This window comes from Balaenoptera physalus (genome assembly GCF_965194825.1).
Source record: "Balaenoptera physalus genome assembly, chromosome: 5".
Taxonomy (NCBI): domain Eukaryota; kingdom Metazoa; phylum Chordata; class Mammalia; order Artiodactyla; family Balaenopteridae; genus Balaenoptera; species Balaenoptera physalus.
The window spans coordinates 18854152-18873359 of NC_138884.1; the positions used below are offsets into that span (position 1 = coordinate 18854152).

A 19208-nucleotide genomic window follows, 5' to 3' on the forward strand; every position below is an offset into this window, starting at 1 on the left:
AAATAGGCATGTGTTATGTTTGTGTTTTATGTCAAACATTAAAGAAAAAAAAAATCAATATTTTAGAAGGTGAATAAAGGGAGAACTGCTATGTATAAAACCACACCAATGCAGACACAATCAATTAAAATGCTTCAACAAATTCAAAAGTATGTTAAATAAATGACGAAATTTTTTAAAAGTACAATCTCATAAGCAAAAAAGAGCCACACCCACAAAACTTTACTTGGACAATCATACAGATTTCAGTAATATAAAGTAGAAATTAAGTCTTGCAAAAGCTATAATTTACATGTGAGGGTTTGGTCGAGTCCTCTTATATAGTGTGATCTGTTTAGACTCAATGTTAGTTAGAGCTGGAAGGGTGTTCAGAGCAAACAACTTCATTTTATATTTACCTCTAGACTACTAATCCCCAGTAATAGAAACCCTAGGAGTTTCTATTTCAATAACATAAAATATTTGCAGAACCCTGTGGAAAGATTTATTCTGAATAGATGTCTGCTTTTAAAATTTTAGAGCAGGGACCAGTCTTTTGTTTTCTGCTGTATACCCCAGCACCTAGAGCACAGTAAACAGAGGTACTCAATATGTATTTTTTGGAGGAAACGTAGGGATATAACTTCTGTGCAAAACTATGAGGAATTTGTAAGTTCTGAAGTAAAAGAAAAGGGGGCAAGATTAAAATGTGGAAACTGGTTCCTCTGAATTGGGAAAGACATAGCACATGTGATCTCATGCCCACAATTTCATTTTTTTTTGTTTCTAGCAGTGGAAGAAATAATCACAAGACTATTAAAGTCTAAAACTATCCAAGGTACTAGGAATTTCTACTTTGAAATTCACAATAAGCAACATACCAGAAAGTATTATTGAAAGACACTACAGATTAGGGCTGAAACTTCGACACCAAGTCCATTAGTTGTGAGATGAGGAGTGAAGAGATAGTAAGCTGGTTGTTTTTAGAGACTGATGGGCAAATGAGCTGGTCTTGGCTACTCAGGAAAACAACCTGAGACTAGTGTCTCTCAAATTATATGTGATGAAGGACCAGTTTTAACCCCCAAACTGCACTCTTGTCACAAATATATTTTTAAAAATCCGTTAGAAGAGAAATGATCACATACTTTAATGTCACAGCAATATCAAATTTCCGTAGAAGTTTCTAGACATTCTTTAATTTCTATACTGGTCCAGAGAGACACCAGATAGCACTGACCTAGGGTTTTGTTTTTTAACGTCAATCTGACCTGAAATTTTGCATTTGCCCAGGTCTAACTCTGAGTGAGAAAATTCAGCTCTTTTCCCCCTCTACTCAATAATGAAGACAGTCCATAACAATTAAGAGATAAAAAGTAGCACAGAGACTTGTCATTAACTTGTTTTAATTTTAAAATGTAAAACATCACATTATCACACTGCCTTAGTAAATTAAAATTATACTTTTGAATGCAAACTTCAGCATTTAAGATTCTCAGCTCAACTTGAAAACTTTGCTTTATTTTGCCATTTATCTTAGAAGATAACAGGATATAGACACTTAAAACTGTATACGAAAATATTCACTTAATCTATGCACCTCTAAACTCCTGTACCTTTGTCTCCATGTTCTCAAAAAACCCCAAATGATTAGTTTAGCTGACTGCGAACTGAGTGGCCTCGGGGGAGGCTCCATCTATTATACGTTTCATTACCAAAGGAAGTAAAATTTAAAATGTCCTGACCTATAAACTTACTACAATCTGGTGCAATTTACTATAGCCCATCAGGTAGGCTCTATACCACTGAGACTGTATAATGTGCTTTACAGGATCTCCGAAACCAAATTTCCAGGATTCAAATCCATACTAAGCGACTTAAATCCTCACTGGTTCTGTTTCTTCATCTGTAAAAGGGGGATAACAGCACCTACATCAAGGGATTATTGTGCAGGTTAAAGTGCATGTGAAGTGCTTAGAACACTGCCTGGCACATAAGTACTAAGTAAGGATTTTAACTTTTTGATTCTTACATAGTATGCCTCAAATCCTTCTGTAGAACTGGAATTATTAACAAAATTGGTTAAATGAAATATGGCACATCCCTACAATGAACTACTATTTACCCATTAAAGATTATTTTAATAATCTACTATGAAAATATATTTATTTATAATATCCTGTTAGAGAGGGAAAAGTAACTTAGAAAATCATGTACAATCTAATCTTATATTTAGAAAAGATGCTAATAAAGTTAGGAAATTTGCAAGTCATTGTGGTACTTAAGTGGCATTTGCCAAAAGTGACTCAGAATCATTCCTCCCCACCCATACTGGGAGAAAGACTTAAAACCGATTGTGATTCTCAGATGGTAATAATAAGGACAATCAAATGCTATAAATTAGGATTTTTAAAAATTTAGAACTGTGTACATTTAATGCATTATTCCTCCTCTACCCGCCAAAGCTGATACTTCTTAAAATGGACTGCATCCTAGAATTAAGGAAATTAAGCATTAATTTCTAATAGATATATTCCTCCAGTGCCACCCACTGCCCACACACTACCACCTCCACGGTCACTTTTAAGCAAGCTCTTGAAGTGCTCACAACTACATATATCAACAAAGACAATAAATCACCTTAAACAATCACCCAACCTTAAACAACAGATATTACTAGGTACAGTATATTGAGATTATAAGCACAAAAGACTCAGTTATTTCTAGAATACTGAACAAGGGGTGTTTGTGGTATTGCAAGTACTCAGATGGTAGCTTGTGGTACCCTTTAAACTGTTTTAAATTCTTCAATAAAATCAATACTATTAATTTCATGTTTATTTTATACAGGATTTTTGTCAAACTTTTCAGCTTTAAAATGATTAATTCATAATCACCATCTGAAGACAAAATTTCCTCTCAATTAATGGTTCTCATTCTACCTACAGTTCAACTTACCCTTTTGTCTACAATATAGCCATATTTCATTTTACGGGATCTGAAATATACAATTATTATAAACAAACTGTTTTCAAATTTGCTTTCAAATGATGCCTATAAAGAGTAGATCAAGTTTTCAAGTTTACATAAATCTATACTACACCAATTCATCATTATAAATACAAGCGTTCATAACCTGTTTATTATAATTCTATTTAGACAGCAACACTAACAAAATTCTTAATGCATACGCCCCCCACCACCTGTAACTCTTTCCCTATGGTGTCATTTGGACACTTGAAAAATAACATCTCAATTCAGCAACCAAGTTTTACAACTGCTATTCCTACCAATCAAATGGTGATGCACTAAGGTCGCAATTCTCATGAGTTTTAACATATTAAGAGTACATTATTTACCTAAGACTGAAGGACTGTGCCTCTTACCTTACTTAAAAAAAAAAAAAAAAAGATAGCCACATCAATTTAATTCCATATATATATGATGCTACCTATTCAATTTATTAAAAATTAAAATAAACATAATAATCAAACTAATGCTCCAAACTTACGCTATTCATGTGGAAGACACTACAAGAAGACACCATAGAGACTGCCTTGCAATAAGAAGTACAAATTCCTTCTATAGAGATGGAGAAATAAAAGGAAGGACAAATCTAGTTGTCTAAAAGACAATTCACTGTACACATTTTATTTACAGTTTTGTACACTGTCTTAATATGAATGGGACCGCTTTTCTACTTGAGCCATTTTTTAACCAAAGCAAAATAACCTAAGTATAACAAAGTGTTAAAATACAGCATAAAGATACAAAAACAGACATACTAATTCTAATTAGGAATGTAATTATGATGTTACATTTTTTATAATCCACAATTATGTTTAGGAAATCACACAAACATAGATCACTGATTTGAATGAAATGCATAAATTTGTAGCAAAGCTTTGTAGTTACAAAAAAACAAAAAAATTACCAAAGAATGCACAAAATTAATGTTTATTCCACCTTTGTGTCATATTCCTGGATCCTTCACCAATGTTACATGAGGAGAAAAACAAAAGCAAAACAAATGAAAAACTGAAATCAGAATCACTAATGTTATCAAGTAGGGAAACAAATAAATTAAAATCTAGCAGCCATCAGCAAGAGTACAGCACAGACAATGCTGTAAAAAGAAACAAAGAAAATTGTTAGAAAACTGTATGCATCATACTCTTTCAAACCAGCAAAATATGCTCCTGCATACAATGGAACATAAACAGAATCGTTCTCTTGTAAGGTATAGAAATGCAAATTCTTTTCTTTAATATTGTAGATGGGTCAAATGTGTGTGTAATCGTTAATTCTTTTAAGCTATTACAGAGTGGGCCAGGAACACATTTATGGATTCTGGGGACGATGTGTACTGTAATTCTTTGATTGGGATAGTGGACACTCTAGCCAAAATTAAAAAAAAAAAAAAAAATGAACACAGAAGTACAAGACAAAGGCGAATGAGACTTCTCTTATATCTTAGCAACATTTAGATGGAAATCAAATTTAAATGCAGTCCACTCTGCTTTTGAAGAGGCTTTGGTTCAGCTCCCAAATCTCGATTGCTTGACGCAGTCTCCTATGAGAATACTCAGAAGGTGTCTTCTTAAACAACAAACCTATTTTTAGTGGTGGAGCCGCTCTTAGTAGCTGTGTCTGCATGGGACTGATAACCAATCACTATCTTTGGAGGAAGTCCTAACCTTTCCTTGTATACCCTCCTAGAAAATGAAAAAGAAGAAAAGTAGCCATTAATTTTTATTCAAACATACACCCCAAATCCAGTATTATTATTCTTTACATTAAAAAATAATACCTAGAGAGTGAAATAGGAAATTGCACACCTTTTTCCTTTTAGCAAAATTTACTCTTCATTTTCACAACAATCTTGGTTAATCACTTAACCAATATTTGAGTCTACTATGTATCAGGTACTGTGATAATTATCAGTAGATTAATAATAAGCAAAGCAAGGACAGTCTCTAGGCTCATGGTGTTTATAGTTTAGAGTACTTGATTATTTACAAACAAATAATCACAAATACAAATGGTGGAGCTGTACCACATGCATAATTAATGTATTCAAAATCAATTACATGCACGTTTTAATTTTCTGATCTAAAATGCTTCAATTATATTTTACATATAAACCTTAATAAATATTGTATGTTACTGCAATTACATTTACCTTACCTATTACCGACAAGAATGCACACACAAAAATTAAACACTGTGAAGGCGATTTATGATATTTTCAGGATAATTTAGAACATAACATGATTTCTGCCTTATATATTAACTCTACAACCTAATTTTCAAATAAGATGTGACTCTATTTTAAGAACAAATATGATGAGTATCAAAGAGGGTAAGCACAGGGGCTGTGATATTATTAACGAGGAGGATCTAATCTCCTCTTTGAAAACAGAGAAATCTCTCCTTTTAAAAACTCATGAGGTCAAAGTATAATGCTAAGAGAATGAAGCACATCTGAAGGCCGAGGAACAAAAATAAGGCTGTGTGGCTACAGCTCACAAGAAAGGTAAATATGAGAGATAAGGCTGACAAGGTAAAATTGGGGACAGATCATCATACGATCTTATGAGAACATCATAGGTCAAGTTAGGAATCTGGTATCTGAGAAAAAATAGCAAAATTTTAAAAATAGGCACCAAAATGAAACAAAAATAAAGAGATATACATTTTCATGGAGCTAAATACTCTAGCAGTATGATACCAGGAAAATTTATTCATATTCTACCCTTCAGAAGACTTTACTACCTTCCTTCGAATAGGGTATTTAAAAATAATTTTATGATAACTAAAATTATAACTATTATCAGATTTATATTAGGATATAATGTATTACTCTCGATTATACTTAATCACTAAAAATGCCAGAAAGAGCACTGAGCCATGCAACTTAAAAGGGTGAAAAAAATTTTTTCCTTGAAAAAGTGAGGCCAAAAGTTTTATAGAGATTTCAAAAATGTTTAATATTGACACAAATAAAAAACTTTCTGAGGAAAGAAGTTCATACTTAGTTTCTTTAACACATTTTCAAAGAAACAGGCGACCCCCACAGTCAGTAAGTTTTAAGGCTGACAGAAAGATCAGGAATATGGTGACGAATCAACAATCAACCTTCTCTTATAAGAAACCCCGTAGAGAATGAAACCTGGAAAATCCCCACATCTTTTAATCCAGAGAGGAATTATGTTCACAGGAGAATTCATAATGTTTGAAAAATCAACATGCAAAGAGGCAAACCAAACATATTGTGACTTATGACTGGTACTTAATTTTAACACAAAATTTAAAGTCCAATTTTACTAATTTAAATATAGTAAAAAGAAAATCCTAGTTAACACCGACTGACATTTGCGGGGGGTGGGGGAGATGGGGGGGCGGGGACAACAGGCAACTTTTGCAAATAATAATATTTGCCAAAAAAAAGTTTTAAAATTTATACATGTGGGTTTTAAATATGGACAAAACCAAGCTACTGTCACTTTAACTTCAATGAAAATTTTACGTACGTGTACACGTGTGCAAAATATACATATACTATTTGCCAATATTCACCAAATTATTGAGTATTATACATTTAGCATTATGGTTTTAAAGTAAGGCAAAAAAAGACATATTCTCACATGCTAAATAATAAAATGCTACATGCTAAAATAGTGATTATATACCCCATTGCTAGGAAAAAGAAATTTTACGGAAGTGAAAAAAATATGAATAAGACACTGAATACCAATGCACAGCAGTTCAAGATTATAAAAGTGTTCATGAAAACAAGGAAAATAATGGTCTACATAAATACTTTTTATTTAAAAAGTACTTCTGCTTCTAGTTACCTATTTTAAAAGAAGCACACAAAAAGCAAAACTTACCCTATATGTGTAACAGCTTCTCTGTTTTCACATTCAGTAGTCCATATTGCTATTTTATCACCTTTAGCTCTAACATTAACCACAGCTCCACATACATCATCACTGTAGTCATCAAAAGATTCTCCAATAAGGCACAGCAGCTTAAAAGAATAAACCCAAATCTCAAATTACATTCAATAGATGATAAACAGCTTATTAAGCTGCAAATGTCTCAAGTATTTGTATATACACAAAACTGAAAAAGTTTTTAAATCAAGAGTCGACTTTCTGGGGCTCCTGCGAAAGTAGATATAGCGGAGCGGCCGCCGCAGGGTCCGGAGGCGGTTAGGGGAACCCACCAGGCCGGAACCTTCTGGAACTCTTTCCTGAGGGAATCGTGACGAAGATGTGGACCAGTGGATTTGAAAGCTATAGCAGTTCCTCTTTTGGGGGAGCCGGAGGCTACACACAGTCCCCTGGGGGCTTTGGATCACTGACACCTTCCCAGGCCGAAAAGAAATCTAGAGCCCGAGCTCAGCATATTGTACTCTGTACCATATCTCAGCTGCTTTCTGCTACTCTGGTTGATGAAGTGTTCAAAATTGGAAATGTTGAGATTTCACAGGTCACTATTGTGGGGATAATCAGAAATGCAGAGAAGGCTGCAACCAACATTGTTTACAAAATAGATGACATGACGGCTGCACCCATGGATGTTCGCCAGTGGGTTGACACAGATGATGCCAGCAGTGAAAACACTGTGGTTCTTCCAGAAACATATGTGAAAGTGGCTGGTCATCTGAGATCTTTTCAGAACAAGAAAAGTCTGGTAGCCTTTAAGATCATGCCCCTGGCGGATATGAATGAGTTCACCACACATATTCTGGAAGTAGTCGATGCACACATGATGCTGAGCAAGTCTAACAGCCAGCCCTCAGCAGGGAGAGCACCTATCAGCAATCCAGGAATGGGTGAAGCTGGGAACTTTGGTGGGAACAGCTTCATGCCAGCAAATGGCCTCACTGTGGCCCAGAACCAGGTACTGAATTTGATTAAGGCTTGCCCAAGGCCTGAAGGATTGAACTTTCAGGATCTCAAGAATCAGCTCCAACACATGACCGTAGCCTCAATCAAGCAAGCGGTGGATTTTCTAAGCAACGAGGGACACATCTATTCCACTATGGATGATGATCATTTTAAATCCACAGACGCAGAATAACTGGATCTAATTGGGTACCCGAGATATTTTCCAGCTGGACTTTTTATGCCATCTCTTGTCTCCAGCTGTGCATATATTTGGCAGGTTGACTTCTAGGAAGCAGGTTTCATCTATAAAAGGTTTCAATTGACATCCTTTTGAAACTTACTACTGTTCTGTGTTTTTGAAGCTCAGAGGGATATGGGCAACTGACAGGGATGTAAACCAGGGCGGAATTTCTTAAAGAAGTTACAAATTAGTTAGTTACAATATCAGGATAAATGGAATTGGAAGAGGGATGCTACTAAGAGGGTTGGGTGGTATTACTTGAATAATACGCAGGAGTTTTTATTCCTAAATTGTTTCCTGTTAAGAGTAGGACTAGGGCCTGTCAGCAGAGAGCTAGCCATGAAGCCCACTAACCTCTGCCTGTTTTTGTTCCCCACTTTGGTTATGTGTTGTTACTTCCAGAATTGCACTTTCTTTCACTTTGTCATAACTGCTGCCCAAAGTGTGTTTTTATAAGCATGGGGTTCTAGAATGGTGGTTTCCTGGGGCAGAGAGTAAGATATGTATTTTGTACAAAATAAGCACATTCATATGTTTAATAAAAGTTCTATTGCAAAAAAAAAAAAAAAAAAAAAAAGAGTCGACTTTCTGAATGCCTAAATTATATTTATAGATATATAGTTTTTTGTCCTGGCCTTTAAAAAATTTGTTAATTTGATTCTTTAATACCAAAAACATGATCAGTTTTGTTAACTTTTTTAGCAAATTCGGCAACTGATGTCAGGGCACATAAAAGGTGAATTATTTTATTAATATTCACTTTGCTCTGCTACTGCTTATACTTGCCAGCAAACAAATATTAATGGAATAACTGAAAAAGCTGTTTAATTATCTCTTGTTCTTGTTGTTTTTCATGAACATTTTCTAACTTTTAAAAAAACTGTGGTAAATACATGACATAAAATTTACCATATTAACCATTTTTAAGTGTACGGTTCAGTGGCATTAAGTATATTCACAATGTACCAACAATCTCCAGAACTTTTGTCATCCTGCAAAACTGAAATCACTTTTTAATGCAGAATTCTAAAATGGTAATTACTGATAATCTCTCCCAAAACCAAAATTAAGTCTCTTGTTTTAAAAACTTATTTATTTGGTTGCACCAGGTCTTAGTTGCAGCCGGCGGGCTCCTTAGTTGCAGTTCTCGGGCTCCCTAGTTGCAGCTTGCCAGCTCCTTAGTTGCGGCATATGAACTCTTAGTTGCGGCATGCATGTGGGAACTAGTTCCCTGACCAGGTATCGAATCCGGGCCCCCTGCATTGGGAGCCAGGAGTCTTAACCACTGCACCGCCAGGGAATTCCCGCAAAATTAAGTTTCTTCTTTAAAAAGCCATTCACTGAAGTATTTATTATTGCTCAACTTAGTAAGGGCTAACTATAAACCAGACACTGTCAAGTGATAAGGATACAAAAGAGACTATAATCCCTGCTCCTAAAAGCTTGGGGTTTGAAAACTTTCACTAGAGAAAATGCCTATTATCTCATATTTAATAAATGTCGTATGAAACCAAAAGTTCCAAGTTACATCACAACATATAAGCTGAATGATATCAAGCTACAATTTCACTGTTTCCTTCATTGATCTAAAAAGTTTAGTATACAGAGCAATACTCTAAGAGGATTGTAAAAAAACTTACATCATACAAAATGTGAGAGGTTCTATAATTTTGAACTTAATGAAATGACCAAGATGACCTTATTCTGGAAGGTGAGTCAACTGCCAATCACTTTCTGGATGTGTAATATGTGGTAGGGAGTTTCACTGTACTAGTATGTAAGAAGTATACAAGATTCACAGGACAGAACAAAATTAAGTGCTGGCTTAGCTAGAGTGGGAATCCTTATCTCGTCTTGAATTAAGTAACCAATGTAAAATGTAACATAAGTTAAGTTTAAGTATTCCAAAACAGCTTTATAATTTTAAAACCTTACTGTCTCTAGCCAAAAGCGATCGAGGTCACTTCGTCTCTGCTGTTTGTTCAATGTAATTAGCCATCGTCCTCCTCGTTTGTTTTTCTCATCTTCCCACATAGGCTCAATACCATCCTACAAGGTTAGGGAGACAACACTATGAGACAATATTGTTACTTTAACTTGAGATCATCACTAGAAACAGCAAGCAACAACTCTATTAACTATTCACTTTATATCCATAAAACTGTTCATTGATGTAGTGGGGAAAAAAGCACACAAGACTTAAAGCAAAATTAGAGTCCTGACTTGGGCACTTGTTAACTATCAAACCTTGGGTTTCACTTAATTTGGAGGCTCTAAAACATTCTGAGTAACAGATACCTTTGAGAAGCTGTATACATTTCTATACCTAGAAAATATATACAAAACTTACACAATTTCAGAGAGCTAATGACTGTCCCACCCACTACCAGCTGACAAAACTCATAAATATCTCAAGGACCCACACACTCCAGGCTAAGAATTCCTGACAAACTCTGGACTTCAGTCTACTCAAATATATAAAGAAGAAACGGATTGGATGATCCATTTGGATGATCAAAGTTCTCCTCAAAATCAATCACAGGATGTGCCCATACAGTCTGACTCTCACTTAATTTCAATAACTGGGTTGGCCAAAAGGTTCATTTGGTTTTTTCCGTAAGATGGATCTAGTAGCACTCAGTTGTCTTTAACTTCATTCAAAACAATTTCGTTAGATTGTATGTGACAGCTGTCATATCAGCGTGCATTTAAAAAAAGACTTATCAGAACTGGTGAATTTTCATGTAGCCACTTTAATATTGAAGATGGAAGAAAAAAAGCAACATTTTCGGCTTTATTATTTCAAGAAAGGTAAAAATGCAACTGAAATGCAAAAAAAAGATTTGTGCAGTGTATGGAGAAGGCGCTGTGACTGATCGAACGTGTCTAAAGTGGTTTGCAAAGTTTTGTGCTGGAGATTTCTCACTGGACGATGCTGCACGGTCAGGCAGACCAGCTGAAGTCGACAGCAATCAAATCGAGACATAAACTGAGAACAATCAACATAATACCGCACAGGAGAGAGCCAACATACTCAAAATATCAAAATCAAGCACTGACAATCATTTACACCAGCTTGGTTATATGAATCGCTTTGATGTTTAGGTTCCACATAAGTTAAAAAAACCTTCTTGAACGTATTCAAGCATGCAATTCTCTACTTAAACGTAATGAAAACGTTCCGTTTTTAAAACAAGTTTTGACAGGTGATGAAAAGTGGATACTGCACAATAACGTGGAATGGGAGAGATCCTGGGCAAGCTGAATGAACCACCACCAACCACACCAAAGGCTGAATACGTTGTTCAATAAAGTTCTTGGAGAAAATGAAAAACATGCCTTGAATAAATACAATTAGAGAAGAAAAACAAAAACAATTAGAGAAGAAAAACACTAGACGTTTTGATGAAGGGCAAAACAGAACAACGTTAATTTAACTAGACAACTAGACCTATGAATTACGGGGCTTCAAATGTAGTTCTATTACTTTAAAACATGTCTTAACTAAATTAAATGTGTCTTTTATTTTTACTTAAAAAAATGTGTCTTTTATTTTTACCAAAAAGGCACTTTTTGGCCAACCCAATATTTATACTAAAATAGGGCAAAATATATTTATGCTAAAACCTGGTAAAGCTAATTTAATTATTCTCCAAGCATCACAACATTAACTATTCCTAAGTTTATGGCAAGATTTTTTAATGAATACCTGAATGGTCCAGTCTTATAATAAATATATGAAATCACCAATTAAACATACCTTAAAAAGTGAGTAGTCACAGCCAGGCATTAAATTACTAGACAACTGGATATGGTTGTACAGACTAGGTAAAAGAAAAGAACAATTATAAACGTAGCATATGTAATGCAAAGTTTAGGTGCGTACATATACATTCAGAGAATATGATAAAAATAAGATAAAAACTCATGTTTACTTCCCACCCCCATGAAGTCAATTTCTGAAATGGACCAAACAGATCTTAGTAACAGCTTCAAGAATCAACATCTGATGATTTTCAAGAAAATATTTCTAATAATTTTATTCTAACAATTTTGATGTATTAGTTAACTGAATACATACATATGTATATACAAGAAACTGAAAAGAGAGGTATGAAGTGGCTTTAAGTAGATGAAAGAATCCGTGAGGCTAATGAGCAGTTTTAAACACACAAAAAGACAAATCAAGAGAAAGCAAGACAAACTCCCTGACCATCAGGATTGCATGACTAAAATAAGTCAACATTATTATCCTTGAAAGTATCCAAGAGCAGAACAGATCAATGGTTCCCAAACACCACACACCATTACTAGTTTAAGTCAGCATAATAATCTTTTGGGGAGCTTTTAAAAACAAAACAGGACGTCCCTTGTGGTGCAGTGGTTAAGAATCTGCCTGCCAATGCAGGGGACACAGGTTCGAGCCCTGGCCCGGGAAGATCCCACATGCCATGGAGCAATTAAGCCCGTGTGCCACAACTACTGAGCCCGTGTGCCACAACTACTGAAGGCCGCCTGTCTAGAGCCCATGCTCCACAACAAGAGAAGCCTCTGCAATAAGAAGCCCACGCACCGCAACTAAGAGTAGGCCCCGCTCACCGCAATTAGAGAAAGCCCACACACAGCAAGACCCAATGCAGCCAAAAATAAATAAATTTATTAAAATAGCAACCAAAAAAATATAAAAAACAGTTCCTTACCCTACTTCTTGAGATTTTAATTCCTTAAATATAGGATGGAACCATAGAATCTGTATTTTTAAACTACTTCCCAAATAGTAATATCTAACTAAGTATAATAACGCCACCCATGGTCACTAGTCATATAGCTAAGATCATCACTTCTGTATAAAATATTGGAGACAGGCAAAGCATTCTTACTCTGTTGCCAGTTTTATAACAATTTTGCTGTGATAGACTTCAGGAGATCAAATGATCTAGGCTTCTACCTTCAAGCTAGTGAAATATCTAAATTAAATTATAAAAAATTTCTTAAACAATGTTTTCAATTAAAAGTGACCACTCAAAGTGGTCTCAATATACAGTTTTCTCTAATTATTCTATGCTTCGTTTTCAGCGATCCAAATGCATACTAAATGCCTAATATGGGCAAAGCACTAGAAATATACAGAAAATTGTTTCTGCCCTGGAGGAAGTATACATTACATGCATAAATTTTCTAATCACAATCTGTTAGTCTTTGTGCTACACTCAGGGAGTTAACATTAAAATATAAGAATCACATCACTGGTATGATCCAAAATACACCAGCTGAACAAATCAGAATACTTAGATAACTGCTAGGTAATTTACAGCTCTTAAAAATGTTTTTAACAAGTTGTATCTTTCATGTTCTCAAATAGTTTCTCCCCATACATTTTTCAAGCAAATAAGACATACTAAATCAACTTTGTTTTTAAAGAATCAATATTCCCAAACCTCCTGAAAAGAACTTTATCATTTTAAATTATATTTTGAAGTCATGCAAAGATTTAAGACCCCGAAATCTTAACTTTTTCCTAAATCTGAAACAAAATCTCAAAAATATTTCAACTATTCTTCTTGATGTTGATCACAAAGTATAATGAAATTAATAAACTATCATCAGATATATTGTCATTATTTGACAAACCCTGAATTATGAGCAGTTCAGCCTTTGAAATCTTGGAATCTCTATCACAGGAAATCCAGATATTATACTGGAAAGAATCTGCAGAAATGAGGGCCTAAGAAAGCTCTGGAATACCTAAGAATAGGGCAAATGTATGTAGGCAACCAAGAAATGGGACAAGCTCCTAAAAGTTGTTGGAAGTTCTAGGAACAATAAAGGATTCTCAACGAAAGAGATCTCAGGACAAAGAATAGAGAACAGGCAGAGCTAAAAGACGACAAGACGGAAGCTTTCTAAAACTGATGAGGAATAATCACCAATTCAAACAGTTGTGAGAAGATGAACAAACAAAAAGGTGAATATTAACTGTTCACACCTTACCCTTCATTCTGTGAATGCAACTTAAAATGAAAAATTACACAACTAATAAGACAACGAACATCCTAAAATGAATGGTTACTTACGCCCAAAAGTCTTCAACAGTATCAAACTTAGAGATCAGCCGAAGGTTTGCTTGCCAAGTTTTGCTTTTATCATTTTTAAAAAACCAGAGTGCCCATCTAAAAACAGAAAGTCAGTGTCAAAAAAAAAAAAAAAAGAGGTAGCTTTACATCCATGTTCAAAGCAGCATTATTCACAACAGCCAAAAGGGGGAAGTGTCTATTGTCAGATGAATGAACAAAATGTACTGTGGAATCTTAAACAGCCTTAAAAAGGAAGGAAAATGAAATGAGTCCATCAAAGAAGACAAATACTGTATGATCCACTTGTATGAGGCACCCAGAGTAGTAAAGTAGAATGGTGGTTGCCAGGGGCTAAAAGGGAAGGGGAATGGAGAGTTGTTGTTTAATGGGTAGAGAGTTTAAGTTTTTCTGCAAGATAAAGAGAGTTCGGGGAGATTGGTTGCACAACAATGGGGGTGTACTTAACTCTATTGAACTGTACATTTAAAAATGGTTAAGATAGTAAATTTATATATGTGTTTTACCACAATTAAAAATAAATAAAGTAAATAAAAATTTTATTTATAGTAGCAAATGAGTAGTTTTCTCTATTTCTTTCATTTAAAAAGTATATATTTTGGGAGTTCCCTGGTGGCCTAGTGGTTAGGATTTGGGGCTTTGGGGAACTGAGATCCTGCAAGCTGTGTGGTGCGGCTAAAAAATAAATAAATAGATAAATAAAATGAAAAGTATGTGTTTTGTACCTACTATGTAACAGATTCTCTGCTATACTTAGAGATCCACTGAGGCTCATCCCACAGAGAGTTCACAGAAATGTTGTACAGAGACAATTACAATGTCCTAAGTGCTATGATAGAGATAATTAAGCAGTTATTTAAGAAAAACAGACCAGGAGCACTTAACTGGAAAGGAAAGTGGGGAAGAGGGAAGCTGAATTTACAGAGAAACAAGAGGAGAGAAATGAGAGCACTAGGAATGGGGGGGGGGGGCGGGGAACTCATACAAAATGGGAATATAATAAAGGGATTCATTGAGTAATGCTACCACAGATATATTCTGAAATAATGCACACCAGTTTCTATGTATCTGTATATACTTTGTCTAAAAAAGTTTTATTCTAATACTTTGAAGGCAAACTCATGTCACATAAAAGTTACACTTAAGTGTTATCATCCCAGTATGATTCATCTTTAGTAAAATTGTATTTTCTGAATTACTATACCACTTCTAAGGGAATTTCACTTACTCATTGATAAAAATGTTGTCTGAAGACAGGTTTCCAAGTGGACATATATTTCATAACTTTATGATTAATGCTTGATAATCTCAGACATAAAAATGAGATGCATTTCAGCACCTACTTGATAATTTGTATTTGCCAACCCACTATCAAGGAAAAAATTTTTTTTAAAAAAGCAAAGGCAGAAAAACTATTAAACATACACACACTGTGTCAAGTATTGTACTCTGGATTTCTAAAATTAATTCAGTCTTTCCTCAAAAATTTAAAAATAGAACTACCACTGGATCCAGCAATTCCACTTCTGGGCATTTATCAGAAGAAAATGAAAACGCTAACTTGAAAACGATATGTGCACCCCCATGATAAGCAAAGACACGGAAGCAACTTAAATGTCCATCAAGGCATGAATAAGGAAAATATGGTGTATATATATATATACATTTTCAATGGATTATTCAGTCATAAAAATGAAGGCAATCTTGCTGTTTGCAACATGGATGGACCCTGAGGACTTTGTGCTAAGTTAAATAAATCAGACACTAGACAGGAAAAACAAATACTGTATGATCTTGCTGATATGTGCAATCTTAAAAAAAAACTTAAAAAAAACAAACTACCCCCAAAAAAACCACCCCAAGCTCACTGATACAGAGAAGAGATTGGTGGTTCCCAGAGGCACAAGGGTGGGAGAATGCATGAAGCGGGTCAAATGATACACACTTCCAGTTGTAAAATAAGTAAGTCATGGGGATGTAAAGTACAACATGGTGATAATACTGCATTGCAAATTTGAAAGTTGCTAAGGGACTAAATCTTAAAAGTTCTCAACACAAGAAAAAAAAATTTATAAATATGTATTGTGATGGATGTTGACTTACTGTGATCATTTTACAATACATACAAATATTAAATCATGTACATCTGAAACTGTTACACCTCAATTAAAAATAATAATAATAAAATTTAATTCCATCTTAAAAAAAAAAACTGCATTCAGCCATTAAACATATAAAGATATATCCTAAGAAAATAATTGGATAACTAAGCAAAAATGTTTGTACAGGAATGTTCTTAATTTTGGAAAATTTTGGAAACATCTTAAGTGCCTACCAACAGTTCTCAAAATGTGGTTTACAGGTCCCTAGGGGATCCTAAGGCCCTTTCAAGGAGCGCTGATGAGTAAAAACTATTTCATAAAAATGCTAAGACATTTTATTTTTCACTGTCTTGATATTTGCACTGATGATGCAAAAGCAACGGTTGGTAAACCTACCGGTGCCGTACATAGCAAGAATTATACAGTGGCACCAATTTGTACAAGTAGTCACTGTATCCTTTATTATCACCAACTCTCACAGTAATAATGTCAGTTTCAGTTAAGAATGCCACTGAATGGAAACCAGCAGTAAAAACTACTGGTTTCGTTAAATTTCAATCTGTGTACATGTCTCTTTCTGCACAAAAAATATTTCTGCATACCAAATATCAATACAATGCTTAGGCAGTTGAGTTGTGAGGTGAACTAGTTACTTTTTTCAAAGAGCACCACTTTTACTTGGAAGAAGATTGGCTGATCAACCATGACTATTCCTTGAAAAATGAACAGATTGAGCCAGCTGCTAAAATTTGAGCTTTCAGGAGAAAATCAGAATTTTGGAAAGCCTGCATGTGTCACTGTGAGCTTAACAACTTAATAAAACTTGACGATATTTCTGATGAGTTTAGGTAGTGATAATAATTAATGTTATTGTTTTGATATCATAAAATGAAAAGTGCCAATATTTGGAAGATGTGCAAACTCACTGAACCAATATTTTCCAAATGACCAGTGGTGTGCATGGGTGAAGGATACATTCCAAATGCAAGAGAGACCAATGGATTTTAATGTAACAGAGTAGAAAAAGTTCTTGGATATGGTTTCAGATTCTACAATGCAGCTAACATATAAGAAACCTAGCATCAAAGGAAGGAGATAGTCATAATTATTTTAAAAGGCTATTAAAATTTCTCCTCCCTTTTCCAACCATGTACCTGTCTGAGGCCGTATTTTATTCTCATACTTTCTCTGAAACAACTTATCTCTAAAGACAATGCAGAAGCAACTATGAAAATCCAGCCGACTTCTATTAAGTCAGGCACTTAAAAAGATTTACAAAAATACTTCCCACTGTGTATTTTTTATGTATCCTTCCCACTACGTATTTTTTATTTTGAATAAATTTTTTTCATAAAAATTATTTAATTAACATGCAATGGGTTAAGTACATATATAATTTTACATTTTTAAACGTTTATTTTCTAATATAGCAAATGAAAATAGATAAAAATCTACATAACCAAAACACTGTGGAATCCTCAACAATTTTTAAGAATATAAAGGGGTCATGAGCCCAAAGAAGTAAAATTTAAATAAAATATAATATATATAATATAATAAATGCAAGAGACTGCTAGGCAGCTATTAAATAGGATAATTGTGTGAGTAAAATTCTCCTAAGACTGACATGAAACCCAGAAACCATGGAAGAAAGCTGGTATTTGATTACATGAAAATCAAAAACCTCTAAAATAACATAACTCCTTAGACAATGTTAAAAGACAAATGATTTGGAAATGCATTTTCAACCTAATCCCCCCTGGAATGGGTCAACATCCTTAATACACAATGCTTGGAAATAAACGAGAAGAAAACCCCAAAGAAAATAACAGACAAAAGAACTGAACAGACTGCTCACAGGTAAAAACACAAATAAGCGATTGTTTTCAACAAAAATGTTTTGAAATTTCAATAAAAGAAATGCAAATTTAAAACAATAAGACACTGTTTTCACAAATCAGACTAGAACCAATCTGACAGGCAATTAAATTTAAAAGATTGATGGTGTTGGCAAGGATGTAGAAACCAGTAACTCTTAAACTGTTAAGAGTCTAAGCTGATAAAGGAGGATAATTTGGCAATATCTACAAAGGTAGTTAAAGGGTAGTATTTAACCTAAGAACTCTGAAATTTTACCCTAGATATATTCACACAAGTGCAAAAAAATATATAAGGACGTATACGTTATAGCGCTGTTTGTAAATAGAAAAAAATTCTATATACACATTAATGTAAGCCTGATAAAATACATGACTATATATTCATTTAATACAAGGCAGTGGTTTAAAATAATGAGTCAAAACCTGCATATACAAACAAAAAAACTCAACAGTATGGCCATCTATATGAAAAAAGTATATATGCATATTGAAAGGTTTTGGAAAAATACAAACCAAATTTTTAACACTGACTATTCTGGGGAATGGAGAAAAAAGCAAAATGGGGAAGAAGGTATCAGAAAAAAGTGGAGAACTTTTACTTTATATACTTTGTACCCCAATGATTTAATCTCTCTTATAATAATTATAGTGGTTTTTTAAAAAAGAAAACATAATTCTGCTATATTTACAAGAAGTAAATAGTGAAGAAACTACCAAAATTGGAACCCAAAATGTCTTAAAATAGTTTTCCATATGATACTATTTTACACAAGAAATAGAATTGATAAGAGAAATTGAAATTCTCACAAACTTCATTTTAGGATTTAATCAGTTTGTTCACTGATAGGACAGGAATCTCTTCTCAGATTTCACTTAAGCTATGAGGGATACATGCCTTGATTACTTCTCCCCACAAAACAGCAATACTAAGAACTGTGTTCACAGTCAGAAGACAGAGCTAGCTTTTTATATACCACTGAAAAGATGAAAAAAAATACTTTAAAAGTTTTGGTACT

The 19208-nt window shown here is 34.2% G+C and overlaps 1 protein-coding gene and 1 pseudogene across 6 annotated transcripts in view; one reads left to right on the plus strand and one right to left on the minus strand.

Annotated features, from left to right (window-relative positions):
* Nucleotides 1–2799: 2799 nt before the first annotated feature.
* Nucleotides 2800–19208, minus strand: part of EIF4E (eukaryotic translation initiation factor 4E) — a 117881-nt gene continuing 101472 nt past the window's right edge. For 3 of the 5 annotated variants that reach the window (XM_082461901.1, XM_082461899.1, XM_082461898.1), the window contains 5 exons: nucleotides 14193–14288; nucleotides 11879–11942; nucleotides 10054–10167; nucleotides 6873–7012; nucleotides 2800–4694 (listed from right to left, as the gene is read on the minus strand). In XM_082461901.1, coding sequence (XP_082318027.1) covers nucleotides 4580–4694; nucleotides 6873–7012; nucleotides 10054–10167; nucleotides 11879–11942; nucleotides 14193–14288 — 529 coding nt within the window. In that variant the 3' untranslated portion in view covers nucleotides 2800–4579. The remainder of the gene's footprint in view (nucleotides 4695–6872; nucleotides 7013–10053; nucleotides 10168–11878; nucleotides 11943–14192; nucleotides 14289–19208) is intronic. The other 2 variants (XR_014263596.1, XM_082461900.1) reach the window with 2 other exon arrangements.
* LOC309660779 (replication protein A 32 kDa subunit pseudogene) lies at nucleotides 7071–10043 on the plus strand (annotated as a pseudogene). The gene has a single exon. The product of its transcript is annotated as a replication protein A 32 kDa subunit pseudogene (transcript).